The sequence below is a fragment of the Euleptes europaea genome, chromosome 13, assembly GCF_029931775.1.
Source record: "Euleptes europaea isolate rEulEur1 chromosome 13, rEulEur1.hap1, whole genome shotgun sequence".
Taxonomy (NCBI): domain Eukaryota; kingdom Metazoa; phylum Chordata; class Lepidosauria; order Squamata; family Sphaerodactylidae; genus Euleptes; species Euleptes europaea.
Window position 1 is genome coordinate 40,702,346 of NC_079324.1, and position 20,611 is coordinate 40,722,956.

The 20,611-nt window shown below is 44.6% G+C and overlaps 2 protein-coding genes across 2 annotated transcripts in view; one reads left to right on the forward strand and one right to left on the reverse strand.

The window, feature by feature from the left end:
- The window catches only part of MED15 (mediator complex subunit 15), a 37,576-nt gene extending 27,918 nt beyond the window's left edge, over positions 1-9,658 (forward strand). Inside the window, exons 10-18 of the mRNA XM_056859839.1 lie at positions 3,662-3,804; positions 3,916-4,037; positions 4,556-4,690; positions 5,083-5,146; positions 5,818-5,884; positions 6,454-6,614; positions 7,773-7,939; positions 8,200-8,298; positions 9,341-9,658. Of these exons, the coding sequence (XP_056715817.1) occupies positions 3,662-3,804; positions 3,916-4,037; positions 4,556-4,690; positions 5,083-5,146; positions 5,818-5,884; positions 6,454-6,614; positions 7,773-7,939; positions 8,200-8,298; positions 9,341-9,477 (1,095 nt within the window). The 3' untranslated portion in view covers positions 9,478-9,658. The remainder of the gene's footprint in view (positions 1-3,661; positions 3,805-3,915; positions 4,038-4,555; positions 4,691-5,082; positions 5,147-5,817; positions 5,885-6,453; positions 6,615-7,772; positions 7,940-8,199; positions 8,299-9,340) is intronic.
- Positions 9,659-10,685: 1,027 nt separating this feature from the next.
- Positions 10,686-17,456, reverse strand: LOC130486370 (coiled-coil domain-containing protein 74B-like). The gene is made up of 8 exons (XM_056859633.1): positions 17,282-17,456; positions 17,136-17,180; positions 15,845-15,928; positions 15,592-15,742; positions 13,550-13,760; positions 13,382-13,464; positions 11,652-11,702; positions 10,686-10,870 (listed from the first exon to the last, which is right to left on the reverse strand). The coding sequence occupies exons 1-8, from the start codon at positions 17,433-17,435 to the stop codon at positions 10,732-10,734; spliced, it is 918 nt and encodes a 305-aa protein (XP_056715611.1). The 5' UTR covers positions 17,436-17,456; the 3' UTR covers positions 10,686-10,731.
- Between the last annotated feature and the right edge of the window lie 3,155 nt (positions 17,457-20,611).

A 20,611-nucleotide genomic window follows, 5' to 3' on the forward strand; every position in this document is an offset into this window, starting at 1 on the left:
GGAACAGTCACATACTTCAAATTGCTGATTCTAAAGACAGTTGGAACTAACTACAGGCTACTTCAGCTCAAGATTTCCTCTTGTCATACCTTTGTGGTTACAATAAAGAACTAACTTTTGTTCATTTTTAGTTCTTTTGCTGCACAGTCAATCAGAACCAGTTATTCTTGCATGACAGAGTATTTGTTATGGATTTGAATATGAGCATTAGGTTGTGAGAGGACTGACTGCCTAAGATCAATAGTCAAAAGGGTTCATGGATTTTCACCCAGGTCTCCAGCATCTATCTACATTTAGCATTGGCGACATCATATAACCAGTGTAAGAAATCCTGGGAGGAGCAAGTATTATGTGACACATTGTTCAGAATGCCCTAACATCCTCACGCTTGAAGCTGCTAAACCTCTTGCCTTTAGTGGAGACCAATCTGTTGGTTCCTACCTTTGTTCTGGAGATGGAGTTTCCTTAAGCCTGTTGTGCTTCTTTTGTTCCAAAATGGTCTGGTTACACACTGTTAGGAATTGCCTGATGTACATTATGGGACTTGGTTAGCATCAGCCTAAGAAAAGCCAGGACAAACCCTGCACTGGTCACATGCCTTGCAGTGAACCAAGCTGCATCATCAGGGGCTCACAAGCTTAGCTAATGTCATCGAGTAGTTTCTCTCCTCTTGAGGATGAGCTTTTTACAGTCTTTACTGCTTTGACCTTGCTGGGCACATATGAGGTAGGTGGCTGTTTCAGTTTTTACAGTGGGAGAACTGAGGCTAAAGTTGGTAGTTTGACAAAGGTCAGCAAGTGAATGTGTGGTTTAACTGGCATTGGGAATCTAGGTCTTTGCTAATGAAACGGGATGCAGTCACAACTGCAATCATTAGCCCCAAAGAAGGAGATGCAAAACCATCTCATTAGATCTTTTTGGTTTGGTAAAAAGGATCTGCAAAGGAAATGCTTCATGGAACAGAGTGAAAAGGTAGCAAAATCTCTTTATGTTAACCTGAGAAAGATAGCTATAGATGTTAGAAGCAGCTCTCAGGCCATAGCTGAGCTGAGATTTCCCCCCAAATACAGCTTGCCTACCATGGCATCTACTGGATCAAACCGGAAACATTGGAAGTAGATGAGCATCATCTAAGAACAGTCTTGCTATATCAGTGCAGTTGCTGATGTTGCCTTGCCAACTGCAACCAGTTCTGGATGTTTGAAAGAATTCATACACACACCCAGGTCATTCATGAACACTTGTGGTCCCAGGTTGCACTCCATCATCTGGACCTAAAAAGAGAACAACCACTCCCTTGTTCGTGATAATTGTACTACAATAGCAAAGCCCAGTCCTGGCACCCTTGAATTAACAGAGTTCTAAATATTGTCGAAGGCTTTCACGGTCAGAGTTCATTGGTTCTTGTAGGTTATCTGGGCTGTGTAACCGTGGTCTTGGTATTTTCTTTCCTGACGTTTCGCCCGCAGCTGTGGCAGGCATCTTCAGAGGAGTAACACTGAAGGACACTGGAGAGACACTGTCCTTCAGTGTTACTCCTCTGAAGATGCCTGCCACAGCTGCAGGCAAAACATCAGGAAAGAAAATACCAAGACCACAGTTACACAGCCCGGATAACCTACAAGAACTAACAGAGTTCTGTTCCGCAAAAGGTCCAGCCTGGGTTGGACAAGTGGCCTTCCATCCCGCAAGACAGTTTGACTTGGGAAGTGTGGCAACAGCTCAGTAGTTGTGTAACTGGTGGGCCCTTGCAGTGTATTTAATTAGAAGGTTGCCAGCTTTTGGGCTTTCTATAAGTTGGGAAGGACTATGTTCCTCAGCTCCTGTAGACTGGAACAGAGGAATGCCTTAAACACGTTCAAAAGGTCTTCTCATTTGTGGAGATAGACAATATGGATATTACTTCATGTAAATGTTCTTTTCTCCTTTTACCAATTAAAACTTCTGCTTTCATGTAAACATAGTTGGGGGACACATCCCTTACTGCTAAAGATAGCTTATATTAAAAGGAGAGTTTTAAAATCAGGTGAAACAGACAAAAGAAAGCTTGGTTAACTTGCAATAGTTAAGAGTCTTGTAACACTTTAAAGACATTTTTTTATTCTAGCATAAATTTCATCTACTGGAGCCCACCTTGTTAGATGCATGTAGGGGGACATCAGTCACTAGGTAGAAGATGAAGATTTCTTCTTAAACAGCAGAGTTAAAGGGCCATGAAATACAGGGTGAGATGCTATTACATGACCTACACCAGCTAGATCATCAAGGGCTCACCTATTTATTCATCCTCCTAAGTGATATACACCATCATCAGCAATGTCCTTTTGCTTTTTACATATGACAGACAGCTCAGTCCCTATGCAAAGAAAGGACATAACCCTCACATTAAAAATGGCAGTATTCAGGAAGGAGTGGGAGAATATTTTGGTCTCCAGGGAAACGCCGACACTGATCTAAACGCCACCATTGTTCATCAAAAGAACTTGGAAGTAGTACACCAGTGGAAAAAAATAATTCAATATTAAATAATTAGAACACATTAAGAAATGTTATATCATCTCCCAAGCACCTAAAGATTTGTGATTCCTCAGCCGTTGCACATATTAACTAGCTTAGCAAAAACAGGAAGATTGCCAATTACTGCTATTGTTGATGGTCTCTGTACTTCCCTTGATTGTACTTGAATCTTACATAATTACATCTCACCCTATATTAGCTCCATTTTATGGCTGTTTGACAGACAAAAGTTTATGCTAAAATAAAAGCTTGTTTTTAAAGTGCTACTCCAGTTTGTTTTGCTGAAACAAACACAGCTATCCCTCTTGAAATATTGCCACAGTCAATTATCTTGAGAGTGAACAAAGAAGAAAGAGCCCCTGATTATTCTTGAACAGTATTTCAGACTCCAAATTTGTCAGTTTTGTAAATCCAAGGCAGAAGCAACTTAAAGGTACTTCTCAAAGTAAGCAAGTCTCTTCGATTTCAACATGTCTTGCGACAGTTTGTCATAACCCCCTTACTGGACACACAGATGGCCTGATTTAAGGGTGGGAAGATCAGGATTTACTGGGCTTCTTCAGCTGAGTTTTAGAGTGCTTCTCTGTGGTATGGGAAGGGACTCCCACTAAAGACTTGGAGGCTTAGTGTGGTTTGATCGTCTAATGCTAATCTTGTTAGACCTGGTGAACAGCGAACATTGAGGGCAAAGTTGTAAACTGTGGTGGTACTTATTGTCTACTACAGTCAGGAGCATGTTATTTCTGCACACTGGTTGCTGAATATAACTGGAGGAGCTGGGGATCAAATCTGAGATCTTTACATATGCAAAAGATATGTTCTACCTCCCAGATGATCATCTCAGCCATTTGGTTCAGCATGTGCTATGAGCATGCCCCATTGAGGAATGTGGTTTTGTTGCATCAGATGAAGAGATCTGGAGGCTAAAAGGGTTATTCTTGCTTTGACGCTCTGACTGGTAGTTTTAGAGGTGTTTGCTCTAGTACAGGCTGGTGCTTTTAAGGGATTTGCCAGTATATCCACTGTTAGAGAGACAGCCTCTGCAACCAATTCTGAGCAATTAGCTGAAGGTCTGTTGTTACCCTAACTGCAGCCTGCTTGGGAAAGGCTCTCTTGCCGACAGTTATGAGTCCTTTTGTTCCAGGTCAGCCAAAGTAGCATCACCATGATGTCCTCTCCTTCACCAGTCCAGCAAGCCCAGACATCCCAGCCAATGCTTCCACCACCTCAGCCACAGCCCTCTCCCCAGCCAGGGCAGCTGACTTCCCAGCCCAACTCCAATGTCAGGTGAGACGGGGAGTGAGAGGATGCTGACTCTAGGTGGTCAGGTTTTTCTCTTCTTCAAGGGTAAATTGCTGCCTCTGCTCACTCCAGTGCAACGTCTTCCTCCTCTTTCAGCTCCGGTCCAGCCCCATCTCCCAGCAGCTTTCTTCCCAGTCCATCTCCACAGCCTTCCCAGAGTCCAGCAGCTGCACGAACGCCACAAAACTTCAGTGTCCCTTCTCCACTCAATACACCAGGTAATTTGTGTAGAATTGGAATGAGCAGTCCAAGAGGGGGCTCTCCTCTCCCTCCTTAATTAGGTCTTTGTCCATAATGAACTTTTCCATTAACATGGCTCAATGAAAGGAGCCTTTTTAATTCCAGGTTTGATGGAATGGGTAAACATTATGCTTGTACCTAGTAGGTAGATGGTGATGCTCACTTTCCCTGATCCCTTCTACCATGTGGAAACATATATCCCAGGATAGGCCTACCGAGCTGGGGGGAGAGGCCTTTTCCCTTATAGTGAAACGGTTAGGAATGTAAGAAATCTCCCCTGGGCTCTTCCAGCAGCCTCCCCCCTCCCCTCTTTGGCCAGCCAGATTTGTAAGATTGAAACTTCAGGGGTGGCAGCAGGAAAGATGGGGAGAACGTGTGAATGCAGGAGATTAGATTAGGCCAGACCATGTATGAGGGGCGGGGGAGGCTTGGGGCAGGCCTTTCCCATTTTCTTGACAACCTTGGACTCAGCTTGTCATCGCTTTCTGCTTTGAAGGCAACCCCAACTCGGTCATGAGCCCAGCCAGCTCCAGCCAGTCAGAGGAGCAGCAGTACCTGGAGAAACTCAAGCAGCTCTCCAAGTTCATTGAGCCTCTCCGGAGGATGATCAACAAAATAGATAAGAATGAAGGTATGTGTTGCCCTTCCGGTTGTCTATCTTTCTAAACCTGGCAGGCTTGCAGTTTCACATCAGTAATCTTTTTTTTCCTCCTGTCCTAAACGCTCTCTATATTTCTTGGTACGTATATGGAATTATAAAAAAAGTTGTGCACATTTTTAAAAATAAGATATTTAAGAAACGCAAAACAAACAAAACCAAGCCTGCAGCTCAGCAGGAGGAAAAGGGAATGTGCGCAAACTGGAAATTTGCAAAGTTTTAGTCCTGGCCTGTGGAGGACAAAATCAAAACAAAAAGGAAGCGGAAGGACTTACCTGGCTGCCCCTTTTGAGCCGTGTGTCGCTCTTGCTCACAGGACAGTTTAGCATGGCTGCATTTCTGAGGTGTCTCTTGCTTTAAGTTAGACAGGAAGAAGGACCTGAGTAAGATGAAAAGCCTCCTGGATATTCTAACTGATCCTTCCAAACGGTAAGCATTTTTTCCTACTTTTCCCTTCCACCCTACCCAAAAGCTTGATCCCTTCCTTCCAGATTTATCCCTTTCAGAATCCTCATTGTAATAAGCAGAATGTGAAGAGTCCTGAGTTAGCCCCATTCATCTGCTGGAATTCCCATCAGCAGAATCCATTTCCTGCTTGGCAGGAAAAGGTATGAGATGCACCTGGCTCAAGCATGCCTTATGCTTGCTGTTCTGGGGTTCCAGTTTCACTGGTCGTGTGACAAAGTTAAGCATAACTGGCTCCCTAGATAAGTTCCTGTCATTTATCTGAGTAGCTGGACTGTTTCTCTGGGCTCTTTGTTCGGTGCTTTCATATTAAAGTGTGCCACAAGTTAGCGGTGTGCAAGTTAACAGGATGTGTGGTGTCCACAGCTTCAAGAAAAATTAATTCTTCCTGGCCTCTTCTGCCTTCCAGGAGCAGCTCCAAGGGGGTGGGAGGGAGTGTGCTGGACAGCTGCTATAGAAGTGTTTCTCCCAAGAACTGTCACAGGCAGCCAATTGATCCATTTATTAGTAGATTGCACACGTGCTTTAGTCACTTTCTGTGAATGAGGGGCATGGCTTTCCCTTTTGAATTTGCACACCTAACCAGACCAATAATGTCCACCGGCTGTAAGAATGTCTTCCTCCTTTCTTCACAGCTGTCCTCTGAAGACTTTGCAAAAATGTGAAATTGCTCTGGAGAAGCTCAAGAATGACATGGCTGTGGTAAGCATTGTGGGCGGGAGACAGGGCTAAAGAGTCAGACTGATGCTGTTGTTTCTCCTGCCATGCAGTTTACTTCCTGTTATATTGCAGAAGCCAAGAGTAGCACTGGCCTTGGGCTTTGGCAGCATGTTCATGGGGCTGCCTTTTCCTAGGGTTTTATCTGAGCCCATAGTTATGTGGATGTGTTTGGGGGGTGGGTGAGCAGGAGTTGTCCATCATTAAAACCTAAAGAACCTAGAAAGCAGAAGCCTATTTACACAAGGCCAAGCAGAAAAGGTGAACTGGTGCAGCTAGGGATAAGAGGGGATAACAGAGCAGGAAGCCAGTCCAGCTACGACAATGCACTTTTTACCATCTTGATTCAGTCTGAACCAAATTTGACATGGGTGAAGTGGGAGGAGTCCCTTACTGATGCTGTGGGAAGTTGCCTGAGCTTAGTGAGCTGAAATTGATGGATTCCATGTGCCGGCACTCTGAAATATACACAATTTAAAAAACACAGCAACACAATGTGGCATTGATAGGATTGCATCCTCCTAAATAAAGTGTTCAAAGTGTCTTTCTCTCAGCCTACCCCCCCACCCCCTACAGTGCCTCCCACCAAACAGCAGTACCTGTGCCAACCCCTGCTCGATGCAGTGCTGGCAAATATTCGTTCCCCTGTATTCAATCATTCCCTCTACCGGACCTTCATGCCAGCTATGACAGCTATCCATGGCCCACCTATCACGTATGTATCATGACTTTCTGTCCTGTTAGGGGTTTTTTATATCATTGTTTAGGATAACACAGTAGGCCTGAGAGTTTGCTTTTATGTTCTTGTGTACACCTGCAAACGTACATTTGTTCACTGTTCTAGTTAACTTAGTTTTCATCCTTGAAAGATAGCTTAAAAATAAATGGTTTTATGCCCAGAATAAATCCAAAAACAAATGGAACAGAGTTTGCAACAGTTGTTATTTGGGATGCTCAGCGGTGTCTTACATCATGCCTTTAGAGAGCATGAATCAAAAGGTTTAGAAAAGTCACATGTTGGCCAGTATAATAGCCTCTGTATAAGATGGCCACTCCCTGTAACCTCTTTTTTTTTTTTTTTTTTGCAAAGCTCTGGGTAAGAAGCTTTTGAAACATAACATTTTCTTCCTAAAAGTCAACTTAGGTAGAATAGAATGGCATGTAACCTTATATAGGATTGATTTATATGGGGTATGCCAGTGTTCTGTGTATCAATTTAATGTTGTGTTTAATCAGATCTAGAGCAATCAGATTATTTTTAAGTAAAAGTTTCAGTTAATAGATTGATTATTGGCTGGGAAATACAGGGTATCACTTTGAACCTGGAATAACCAAACAAACCTCAGTATCTTTCTTAGAGTGTGCGGGGCTGTTCCCTGCAAACATTGAATGTTGTATGGGAACATTCAGTTATCAAGCAGTACTGTGATTTAGTGGTTACTACATTGCTTTAATTCAATCAGAGGTTTTAATCTCCATGTGGCTGTTTAAAGGAATGCCCCACGGGTGGGTTCTAGTGAGTACTATAGCCCTCTCTAAAGTTGTTGACATAGTCCAGTCTGAAGATAGATCTTTTGAATTGGGTGATATAATTGCTTGTGTGGTGGCATAAGCTTCCTGGTCTTCATTAGATGTGGGCATCAGATGTAGTGTACAAAAAGTGATGTAATCATAAATCTGCTAATGTCTGTCTGAAGGGCCACAAGGTACTTTATTGCGCCAGACCAACATAGCTACCCTCTATTGTATTTTGGCTGGTCCTGAGATGTTATATAGCACTTGTTTTGCTGTTCTTGTTAGACCTTTGTCAATAGATGCCTTGTATCTTTTTTTTTGCAGATAAAACTAATTAGCCTCCATTTATGCTCCACAGGGCTCCAATAACTTCCCCTCGGAAGCGAAAGTACGAAGAAGATGAAAGACAAACCATACCAAATGTATTACAAGGAGAGGTTGCTAGGCTGAACCCCAAGTTCTTGGTAAACCTGGATCCGTCCCACTGCAGCAATAATGGCACAGTCCACCTCATATGCAAGCTAGGTAAGCAACAAGGAAGGACTGTTCTGGGCTCACAGGTGTGCACCGTCAGAAATCCCACACCACCTGCAACTGAAGCAGAGATTGTTTGGTACAGGCTAGAAGCCTGTGCTTAGTTAAAGCTGAGAGGTTATAACAGGTTGTATGATAGTTCAGTCAGCTGTTGTGCCCCACATCCAGAGGTTAAATTACATTGCTTGACAAGTAGCTTTCAGATGTTTGAAAAGTTCTTTTAAGAAATGCCAAAATGTCTTTGATTCCAGATGACAAGAACCTTCCGAATGTTCCACCGCTGCAGCTCAGTGTCCCAGCCGATTATCCGGATCAGAGCCCCCTGTGGATTGATAACCGTCAACAATATGGTATGAAAAGAGGGAAGAGATGGCATGTGGGGTAGATGCAGCATCTATATTAATCAGCGCAACCTCTTAGTTCTTTTGGTGGAATATATTGGTGGCTGGCCCACTATTTTCTGAGCACAAAATTTGGTCTTGACATAAGAAATAAGGACGGCAATTTGTGCTGTGGAAAGATGAGAGACGAAGGAGTGAGTGGAGTGTTTAGGGTATCCTCTCTTAACAGATTTCAAAGCTGTAAAAAAGAAACTGGCAATGTATGTTTAGGCCTTTGAAGCTGAGACTGCCCAAATCCTGAGGGAGTTGCTTCTTCCTAAATTGCAGGCTGTGCATTCACTTGTTTTATAAGATAGTGGTGGCCACGCAGAGTCCTAGACTGTGGCAATAAATCTGTGGAGAAAGACCAGTCAGCTCAAATCCTACCCCATCCATGCTTTGAGCAGGGCACTGCCTTTTCATAGAATCGGAAGGGACCACCAGGGTCATCTAGTCCAACCCCCTGCACAATGCAGGAAATTCACAACTACTACCCTCCCGAAACACCCATTGACCCCTACTACGTGCCTAGAAGATGGCCAAGATGCCCTCCCTCTCATCATCTGCCTAAGGTTATAGAATCCGCATTGCTGACAGATGGCCATCTAACCTCTTCTTAAAAACCTCCAGGGAAGGAGAGCTTACCACCTCTCGAAGAAGCCTGTTCCATTGAGGAACCACTCTGTTAGAAAACTCTTCCTAATGTCTAGACGGAAACTCTTTTGATTTAATTTCAACCCGTTGTTTCTGGTACGACCTCCTGGGGCAACAGAAAACAACTCGGCAACAATATGACAACCCTTCAAGTACTTGAAGATGGTTATCATATCCCCTCTCAGTCTTCTCTTCAGGCTAAACTAGGAGTGGGCTGCTTCCACATCTTCTAGTTTCATGGCCTTTCCCCCAACACAACCCTTAGTATCCAGAATCTTAACAGACATGCATGCTATTCAACCACATTATTGCATTCTTTTCCAAGCCTGGGCCCATTTTACTTTCTTTTGCCTCCCAGAAGCAAACCCCTTCTTGCAGTCAGTGTATCGCTACATGATGTCCAAATTGCTGCAGCTTCCTGACAAGCATTCGGTCACAGCGCTTCTCAACACCTGGGCACAGAGTATCCGCCAGGCCTGCCTGTCTGCTGCCTAATGTCATCTCCCCTTGCTGGGCCACAGCTGGAAGAACCACAGAAGCGGAAGCCTTAACTCATATTTGTTTGCTAGGAGCCAGGCTTCATAAAGAGGGTCTGGCAGTAGGTTTAGCTCTTGTGCTCCTTGCCAGTGGCTGGATGCATATGATGGATTTGACAAGAGTCTCGAGATGGACATGTCAGGAAAAAAAATTTTTTTTTAAACATCTTCTTAGAGAAGAATATGTGTAGACTTCTGTCATGGAGTCTTACTGCTATAGGAAAAGGGACAGTGTCCTTCAGCCTTCATCCAGTGCCAGATGTTATGTTACATGTATTTGAATGCCATCCTCACCTGAGGTTGCCTGCAGCAGCAGGAAAAGACCTTTGAGCTGTTGCTGTTCAGGCAGTGATTGAGGAAGCAGGTAAGCATTCCCTGTTCTTCCACATGGCTCAGGTTGTGGCTGAAAGTGTTACTTGGGTCACCTTGGGATTCTGCATGGCACCTAACTGACTTGCCTGTGGGTGCTTAAGGTGAACCAGAGGCAGCTTCACTAAGCACTGGGTTTGCTTTCTCCTGCCTGTTGCTAGTCTTTGTGGAATTTCAGTCTTAGAAGTATTCCTGTTTTCATGTGCTTCTGCCATTACCGTTGCAGAAGTCTCTGCAGACTGACTGATTCTCTTTGAAACAGGAGCAGCTTGCTGTGTCAGTTTGAGATGTTTTTTAAAATGTATTTAGTAAGCACTGATTACAGTACAAATGTCAATATTGCATACCTTGAACTACAGCCTTTGTTTTACTGTAATAAATGTATTATTCCCATGTTGATCAGCCTGTCATTGTCTCTTGCTAATACACCACTGCTAGTTTTACAACAGCCCAAGATGTTAATAATTGCCTTTACCAAAACCATTTCCCACCCTAGTGGTCTGATGTAGGTAAAGCTTGTTTGTACTTTGCATGTAAAGACCCCCAAATTCTGTACCAAAGAGAAGCAAGTTTGGCTAGTATAGAAAGACCACCTGTGAAGAGTTGGTAAGAGGGGAGGGGCATTACAGCTTTCTGTAGCTTAAAACAGGTCTTACAACTCAGTGGACAAAAACAGGCAGTTATTTATTAACTTTAAAACAAAAAGTTACACAAGAGAGAACATCAGGCGAAGACCCTGTTGGAAGAATAGTGCAAACTCTTCCAGCACACAGTGTGGGCAACAATCATGGCTGGGGGTGGCTTCTGAACCATTTATAGAAGGGGATTGATTGAACTCTACTTGCTAAAGCACAGTCCGATGAAGCCTGCTCCTCTGAGCAGCTTGTGCTCTCTTCTGTCTCTCAGCAAAAGCATTTCCTAAGGTTTGCTTCAGTGCTGGTAGCACGGCTCTTTCAGCAGCAGGCAGTGGTGTTAGAATCCTACTGGAGAACAAAGTAGGCATGTCAGACTGTGCAGCTAAAGCGTGTTTGTGTTAACTTCACTCTCAGCAGTATCTATTAGAATTTTACAGGCAGTTGCAGAGTCTGAATTGCACATACACCCCAATAATGCCAGTTTTAGAGCAAGGCTGGCAGCATTAAAACTATCAGGCAAAGAACTCTGAATTAAGAAATCAGTTGTGGAGGGTAAGAATAGTCTAAATATAGATTAAAGATTATCTGATCCTGTTTTCATGGCCCTAAGTCATCTTTTCCCTCAAGCTCCATTATGGCAATTAACAGATTTTAGAATGTTTTGATTTCACACGGAAAACAGGCAAAATAGGGTAAAAGTCATAGAGCCAGCAAGGGCACAAAAGTCTCTCTCTTCCAGCAGCAGCCATACTGCATGTTTTCAGCTTGCCTATGAAGTCATGAGGTCTTTTCCATTCTCTATTCATTTGGGGGGGGGGGGAAGGACTGGAATTAAAAAATGTCACACTGATGGACCAGAGTACAGTGCACCCCCTTCCCTCCTATAGGAAAATACGTTGTGGTGCCGAGGCTTGCACTATCTTATTGGTCACTGTAAGCACAGATTGAGGGAAAGTGACACTGGGGAAAAATTGGAAGCAGCAACTAGAATAGGGCTTGTTCACCCTTCCTAGACGTATTCCATACTAAGGGAGTTCTAACTGGAGAAATACTTAAGCTTAAATATGAAACTGACTCAAATACTTTCTTTTCGCTTAGAATTACTATGTACCAGTGCAAAACTGCTTACCATTTCTTAGGAGCATTCTTCATTCTAGGCAAACGTGTGATATCCTGGTTCCTAAAGGGAAAAGTTACTAATGAAAAGATAATGCTAGTGCCCACTTCTGCATATTTCATGTGTCAAGATAGAATCACTATGGATTGCTCTTCAGAAATTTCAGCAGCAGTTTCCCACAGCTGCAATAGTGCAGCCAGGGAATCTTTTGGAAAACTTCTAGGTGTGCTTGTCCTTCCCTTTAATAATCTAGTTAACCAGAGGACCATTTTTAAATAGAGAGCATAGTGGCCAATAAGTATGTGAGAAATCTGTGACTTTAATAGTTTCCTCCAGAGAGCCAGTTGGTATAGTGGTTTAGAGCTGCAGACTCTAATCTGGAGAACTGGGTTTGATTCCCCACTATCCACATGAAGCCTGGTGGGTGACCTTGGGCTAGTCACAGTGTTCTCAGAATTCTCTCAGCCCTGTCTACCTCACAAGGTACCTGTTGGGTGGGCGGGTGGGGAGAAGGTGATTGTAAGCCACTTTGAGACTCCTTATGGTAGAGAAAAGCCGTGTATAAAAACCAACTCTTCTTCGAAATGAAAAACAAAACTGAACAAGTGGGAGCATTATTTTTTCAAACAGTATCCTTGACAGGCTCCGAGGCTAGAGAGAGGATGGGCTCACAGCCCTTGACCCAGTACATCCACTGTCTTAGTGGTCATCTCAGGATACTGTTGAAGTATGACATGTTATACATACACACAACGGAAATCAGGATTATTCCAACTGTTAGAGCTGGAATTTATGGGCAGAATTCTAACCTTCCTCTTCCCTTTCACAATGCACTTACCTCATTCTTGATAAGGTGCTAAAGAAAATTGTAGGAAGGTCACAGAAAAAATGCAGCCATTGCATGCTTTCAGGACAATGGCTGAAGTAAAGATTGCAAACAAGATGTACTTGCATAGCATGTAGGGGGGCAGTTTGTCAGATATTCTGAAAGTCTTAAAAGAATATACCGTCTATGCCGGCTACTCCTAGCATCAGCTGGTTACATTTCCTGTCTCCATTGAACGGCTGAGAAGAAATGTGGCTCATTCAACTGCGAAGAGGACCAAAATTAACATACTAACTGACAAAGCTTAAATAATCAGCCCTTGACTTGAAAGGGTTCAAGGAGACAAGAAAGATTATGTAATAAAACTTGAGAAAGAGAAAGGACAATAACTTAATGAGTAGTTGTTATAACAGTGGAGGATCAGGTCAGCTGCTATCTACTTACTGATGAGCAGTGTAATAGGTAATTGAAGCAACCAAGGAGAACACTGAAGATACAAGAACATTAACTAGTTCAGGTCTCTGTGATGTAATGGTTAAGAGTACTGGAGACATGCGTTAAAATCCATGCTTCTATAAAGCTGGGTGACCTTGGGCCAGTTTATATACAATCATCCTCCCAGGGCTGTTGTGAGGATAAAACAGGAAGGGGCCATGTATGCTACCCTTTGTTCCTTGAAGAAAGGGTAGAATAAAAAAAATAAGTAGGCTACTTTTAGTTACTTTCTTCATTCATAAAAGTAATGTATCTTATGTCTGAGCCACTAATGTGAAAAAATGCAAGTAAGTATCACCTTGGAGAATCATACCATGTAATCAGTATATATGATTAATATGGCACTTTAGATACCCATCCTTTCTAGGCTATGACATTTAGAGTTCTGTTATATCATCTTTCAACTAAGAAACCAGCTTACCCAAGCTGTCCAGCTAGCATGTAGTCTTCAGGAATTCTTTTGGTCTTGTGGATGTCTTCTATACATGCTCTCAAATACATCAGCTGTGGGACAGAGAGGAAAAGTGACTTTTTCGCTTGACCTCAAGCTCTGTTTCACCACCATTCAGTTCAGGAGAGGGAACCTCACCTCTTGCATCTGCATGTGGTTGATATTCCACAGCTGGCGAATGACCACCTCACACTCCTCCAGTGTCGGTGGCTTCCGCATATGGGACGGAAGCACGTTCACCAAGAAAGGGTTGGAAGAAGCTGTAGGGATTTTCACTTCCCCAATTTTTGTTTGACTTTGGGATGGAAAAGGTATGGGGGATGTCATTCTGTCACAGACTTCTGTCTCTCTGTAATAAGGATGGAGCACAACCAGGAAATGCTCATTGCAGTGAATCTTGGATAAGCCCTAGTTAGTAAGGTTTCAAAACCTTTTTAGTGCAATGCTTCTTACGCTGCAGGTATATTTCAGTAGCGGAACCTTCATTTGCCAAAAAATGCCACAGAATAAATTAAATGTTTAATGCTGATTAACAGCATCAGACCTTCTTTGGATACCCCTTCCTAGCTGAGAGTCCAAGAATACATTCTAACAAATAAATACACATCACCTGACAATTATCACTACATGATTTTCTGGTAATCCTATACAGCAGTGTGTCCCAACCCAAAAATGGGTCCCAAGCTTTTGCAGTTTTATTAATTTGTGCATGCTGTTTTTTAAGGGTTACCATATCAAACATATCAAGCTGGAGACCACTGATTTACAGTCACCTACTTGAATCCCAATGCTGGCTGCCCCTTATTCAATTTTACTTATTTAAAATATATGCCCACTTTACTCCTGAGAATCTCCAGACTCAAGGGGGGGGGTCACAACAGTATAAAAACAATTTGATAAAACCATAGATTTTAAAACCAATCTAAAAACACCAGCAAGGTATTCACCCTGCGCCCAGGCTCAGACTACCCCAAAACCACTTGTTAATATGACAGCTCCAATTGAAAGCCAGCTCCAACTGAACCAACCTGACCTGTTCTGGCAAGAGGTATGGAATGTTCAAGAGGTATGGAATGGCTGGTGAAAAGGCTCAACCCTGGACTGTTGTTAAACATGCCTTAGACAAGGGATGGGGGTACAGATTCTAGACTTAGCTGGTAAGAATGAAGCTGCTCCACGGGAACATGGAGGAAGAGTCAGTCTTTTAAGTATGTGGGCCATGAAGTGTTGTAAAGGTAAGCACCAACGCCTTGAACTGGACCTGATAACTAATCAGCAGCCAGTGAAGGGACTTTCCTTTAGGAATTACATGGTCCCACTAGCTAGCCCCAGATAACAAACGGACTGCCACATTCTATACCAGCTGCAGTCCCCTGTAGAGCATGTTGCAGTAATTTAGCCTCAGTTAATGAAGCATGGCTCAAATATGGTTGATCAGGCATCTGCAAACAGGGAGCCAGCTTTCTAACTAGATTTTTTTTTTGCTGTCATGACCACCCATTACTCCAACACGAGACCAGGATCCAACAAGGTTCCCAAGCTTGTGGCAATCTTTCAGTGAAAGTGGCACATCATAAATGGTAGGAACAATCCTATTTAAAGCAACAACTCTTCCATCCAGCATTTCCTCAGTCTTATCTGGATTCAGCTTCAGTTTGTTCTCCCTCAGCCACTTGACCACTGGGTCATACCCTTCCTTCACTCTCTTCAAGTGTGACCTCAATTCTTCTTCAACCAAACGTGTCTGAATCCTCCATTTCCCTTATTGCCCCTATTATGCAACTCAGGTGGATAGAAAGCTGATCCAGAAAAGTGCCAGCATAATAGAGAGGGGAGGAAAAAGCCATCTTCTGATCTGCACCCATCTCATCTAGTTAAGGCACATCGGTGCTCTCTAGCTAAGGGCACAGACCTGTCTCTAGGGATTGACAATCCCATTGATATTAGCTGTCCTCCATACACAGCAAAAACTAGAGAGCTGTTGAGCACCTGGTTGGTGAGCTGCTTTTGGCTTGGGAGGGTCAGAAATTATACAGGCCTGCTTTATTCTCAAAAAGATAATAAATTAGCCTCTTGGTTAAGTCAGTTGGATAAAAACATTTTAAATAGTGACAACCCTCCTACTTTCTGTGCACTCCTTTTCCTATTACTGGCTGCTGCTGCTTGCAGTGCTCTTGTACCTGGAGGAAGCCATCTGTGCTGGAATATCAAGCTCTGAAATGAGGGCCTCAGCGTCCTTCTGCATCACTCTAGTTGCTACCTCTTCTGTACTCTCCATTTTGTCTCTGAGTTCTTCACTCACGTGCTTCTTTCCTGCTTGTTTTGTAGAACCTAAAAGATGTTTAGGAAAAGGCCAGGTTGCTAAAACATAACTCATGCTTGACAGCAGGAACAGAAGGGCAAAATTAACATTCTTCAGAGCAAATTATGTACCTTCTCTTTCTGCTGCCTTCTGGCTCAGAGCTGCCTTTTCCACAGGACTGCTCCTTTCACAAGGCTTGGTGCTGGGATGAGAATCTGAAAAAGGAGAAACCTAATATGGTGCCAAGAGACAGAGCTAAATGTTGGTCTGGGGAGTACTGGAAACCATATTGTTATGAAGTAGGCCAAGCAAGACAGCCGTGGACATGATGGGCATCAAACCACCACCTGGCATTCTGCCCCTTACTATGACCCCTCCCTTGTGCCATCTTCCCCAATCCATTTCCTTTTAGGTGCTCTTTTCCTACTGCTAGGCTCCCATGGAATTGCAGCCCTTCCTTCTGCCCCAGCCTACCATGCTTTGCTGTTTTGAAGCATCTGCACTAATGCGATGGTTGTAGGGGGCTTCTCAATGGCTCAGAAAGGACTCTGAAAGGGGAGGGACAGGAGCAGTAGACTAAGGATAGAGGAGAGGCGGCATTGTGAGCAGGAAGAACAGATTATCAATTCACCAAAATGATGGAGCCTATTAGGGAAAGGATTTGTAAGTGCTAGGGGGGAGCTGATAGGAAAAAGAGGATAGGAAGAAAGTAGATTCCTTTGAAATGCAGGGTTGGAAAAGAGTGTTACAGATACCGTGGACTGCCAAAATCAGTAGATTATAGATCAAATCAAGCCTGAACTGACCCTAGAAGCAAAAATGACTAGACTGAGGCTGTCATATTTTGGTCACATTATGAGAAGACAAGAGTCACTGCTAGGACAATCGTGCTAGGAAAAGTTGAAGGCAGCAGGAAAAGAGGAAGACCCAACAAGAGATGGATTGACTCTATAAAGGAAGCCCTGGCCCTGTTTGCAAGACCTGAGCAAGGCTGTTAAAGGTAGGACATTTTGGCATTGATTCATGGCATTGATTCATAGGGTTGCCATGAGCTGGAAGTGACTTGACGGCACTTAACACACACACCGGGGGAGAAGGGGTGTTTCTGTGGGCAAAAACACATGGGAGGTTTTGGATTTGCCGCTCTCTAGATGCACATTTCCCCTATCTGGGTTTTCAAAACTCTGCCTAGGGGCTTATTTCTGAGTTGTGAGAATTTGGCTGGGGTCAACGTGCATCTATTCTAGACAGCGGCGGATCCAAGGCGAAACCTCCCCAGCGTTTTCGCCCAGCCAATCCTATTTCAGTCGGCTCTAGCCTGGCTTCTAGGCAGAGGGTCGTTGCCATTTCGCCAAGGCCGCAGGAGCCACTCGCCCTGGGAAACGCAGCCTCCGGCGGCGGGGTGGGTGGGGTGGAGCGTACCAGGCGTGTGCGAGGCAGACTGCATGATGAGCTTGTACTGAAGATCTGTAAGAGAAGAGAGGCGCGGCGTGACTGGGGCGCCGGGCGGTTCCGGCTTCCGGCTGGGGACCGCCCCCCTCCTCCCCTCCCCTCCCCCCCCCACGCACCCTTGTTCTGGCGCTTCAGCCGCTCCACCTCATGGTGCAGCTGGGCCAGCGTCTCGGAGTGCTGTTGCTGCAGGAAGGCGACGCTGCGCTCCAGGCTCTCGGCGCGGGGCCGGCGGGCCAGCAGGCCGAGGCCGGGCAGGCCGCCGCTCTGCATCCCGAGGCCGAGTCAGGCGGAGGCCGTCGGCGGGACACCGAGCATAGTGAGCGGCTTCCCTCCGCTCTAGGCGGGCCCGGCCATGGCGCGGCGGCTCCTGCGGGAGGGAGGAAGGAGGGGCGTTAAGGCCGGGTGGGCCACATCCGCCGCCGGCCGCTCTGCGAGGCCGCCTTTCTTCCCCTGACGCGCCTGCGCCTCGCGGCTCCCTGCAGGCCTCGCTCGCCGGTTGCCAGGGCGACGGGCGCGCACCACAAGGGGCCTGGGGCGGGCGCGGCCTCCGCTCCCTCCCGGGGGGAACCGAGAGCTTGGCGGGAGGGAGGGAGGCGGCGGTCTCCTAATGTCAATCCTGAAATTATTATATGCTAGGGGAAATGTATTGGAAATGTATTCTTTGATTTGAAATATATTCTTAATACTCAATAAAGTATATCTGCACTCATGAACATGCCACACTCAGCATAGTAGAGGTGGCTTGTATCGTTACATCAAGCACTTGCATATGTTACAGGCCTCAAGTATAAGAGGCCCATTGTTGCTCCTTAGTTAGAAGCTAATTAAAGAATCCATAGAAGGCCTTAGTATGCTTGCATAAGCTGGTTTTCTAGAGATAAGAACCAGCTAGGAACCCTCTTAGTTAGCCTTGGCAGCTGCCAGGGTCCAAGATAAGAAGAACTGCAGTAATTTAGGATCAAATAGAAAAGCACCTGACGGTGAGGGTCTTCACTGCTCATTAGTGAGAATGAGATCACCATTTCTATGTAACGCCTCCGAATCTCTAATAGGGTATTCAAATCCTTAAATATCTATTATTGGTTCTATGTATTGACGCCATGTATTTCATCTTTTGTACCTCCCATTACCAAAGATTATATCCGTGTTTGCACTCCTTTGATGTTTGTGTGAATTGTCCTGTGCATTTGGGCAGTTTTCACCCGCTGTGTATATTGGGCCTAATAAACAAACTGCTTTGAACTATCAACCTCCTACTGTGTGATTGTCATTGGGAATTGATACAATAATACAGGCATATCACTAACGGACCCTCTGCACGTGCTCCGTGCACCGTCTGCCCAAAGGCGAGCTTGGGGGCCAAGTGCAGTCCAAGGCGTTGCGAGAGACCAGCTGCCCTCCAGCATCTTTCCCTGTTGCGGACACGGGTCTAATGCCACGCCCGCTGCCAGCTCCTCAAGCCTGTTGCGCCAGGCGATGCTGGAAGGAATGAGAGAGAAGGACTCTTGGGGATGCTTTGTTTTCTTCCGAACGGCTATAATAATATGTTGAGTTGCTGAAGGACCATTAGAACGCACGAAAGCAAAGGAGATGGCTTATTTGCAGGAAAAAAAGGGGAGGGGCTGTGGCTCAGCGGTAGAACATCTGCTTGACATGCAGAAGGTCCCATGTTCAGTCCCCGGCATCTCCAGAAGGTGATATGAAAGACCCCTGCCTGAGACCCTGGAGAGCCGCTGCCGGTCTGAGTAGACAATATTGACTTTGATTCAGTAAAAGGCAGCTTCATGTGTTAACTCAGGAAATGATCTTGAGATTATATCGAAATGGCCATATTTTAAGAATACTTTCCAGCCCATCACCTCCTTCCCATGCACAAGGAAACAGGCTGTGTTGGGAAGTGGGGTGTGGGTGTGTGCACATGGCTGTGCAGTTGCCTCCAGGCCATGTTCTGCTTCCTGGATGAACCATCCTTAGCAGCATAAGTCCCAGAAGGGCAAGTCTCAAGAAAGTACATTGTAGTATATATGGCCAGAAGAGGAAGGGCATCTACTTCACAGGCAGGGATTAGTCAGCTGCAAAACTCATTTTACATGGGACCAATTCATCCAAAAGAGGCACTGACCCACTGGAAGACTAAGGCGACTGTAACTGAAATACCTTCCACAAGGGTAAATACTATGATTACCTTTAGGCCTGAGGAGCACCATTTTTCCTCCATTTTCATACCTTGGATGTAATTGTCATTAGAATGAGACTTAGAAACTTGTTTCTATACAGCAACCTGTATCTTTCTTGCTAAACTGGGCGCATATGGAAATCTCTTTCTTATTGATATGTGCCTTTTAAATATCAGGTATGGTGCAGTAGCATCAAAGCTTTGTTTAGACTGTGGCTACTGAAGTTAGTTAAGCCTCTAGATTGCATCCATTGTGTGACATAAAGCCCCATGAAATGCCTGAGTGAAGGGAGAACAAAGCTTGGCAAGTCTTGGGTCAAGGAGTTAATTTTCTTTGCTACAAGAAATGAGCAAAAACTGTTTTCCTCTTTTAACTTCTGGCAGGCTTAAAGTAAATTCCATAACTTTTTTAAAGGAGTTGGGTATTGAGTTAAATTGTTTCCTGCAGGCTTTACAAGTAATTTCCACTGCAGCTGCTGTGTGACTGAGGTGAAAGCCACTTGGGTGGAAGGAGCCCAAATGCAACCTGTTACAGAAAGTATCATAGTTTGGCCTTTATAGTGTGGTTCTGTGCTGTTGCCTTATGAGGTTGATGCAGGGTGAAAACTGACATCAGAAAATGGAGCCATTCAAAATAAAACAAACTTTTCATGGTCTTGCAGATCCTGGGTGCCAGTTGGACACATCCTCTTTTATTGAATTGAAGGCAAACCTTTCTTTTTGCCTTTTGTTTTGACAAGAAATTCCTTAAAGGAATTCACAAGTATTTTGTCACCCAGGAAGAGTGTAGCTGCCACATTATCTTTGGATACAGTGTCAACATGCCAGTGCTTTATACAGGTTATATCTGACGAAAAGCTATAGCCCAGGTTAAAAATTGTAAGATTGGTGTTTGCCCTGCTGTGAAAGCCATTAGCTCCTCCTCAAGTATTTATGAGGTGGGGAGCTTTAGCAGTTGGGTTTGACCAATATTTCTTGCTCAGACAGGGGGAAAGGGGGATACATTTTTACTGCCCCCTTGAGGAGAATCCTCTAGGGTTCCTTAGAGGTTGACAGGGTGAGCCACACACATTATTTTAGTCAGGGCTGTGAATAACTTTGTGAAGCTTTCAGGAGGGCTGTTTCATACATCCTTCCTCACTGGGGGAGGGAGGGAACCTCTGAGTCTCCCACAGGGTCTAGGGTAGGGGTTCCCAAACTTTTTGAATCTGCAGGCACCTTTGGGGTTCTGGCACAACGTGGTGGGTGCAATCACAAAATGACTGCCATA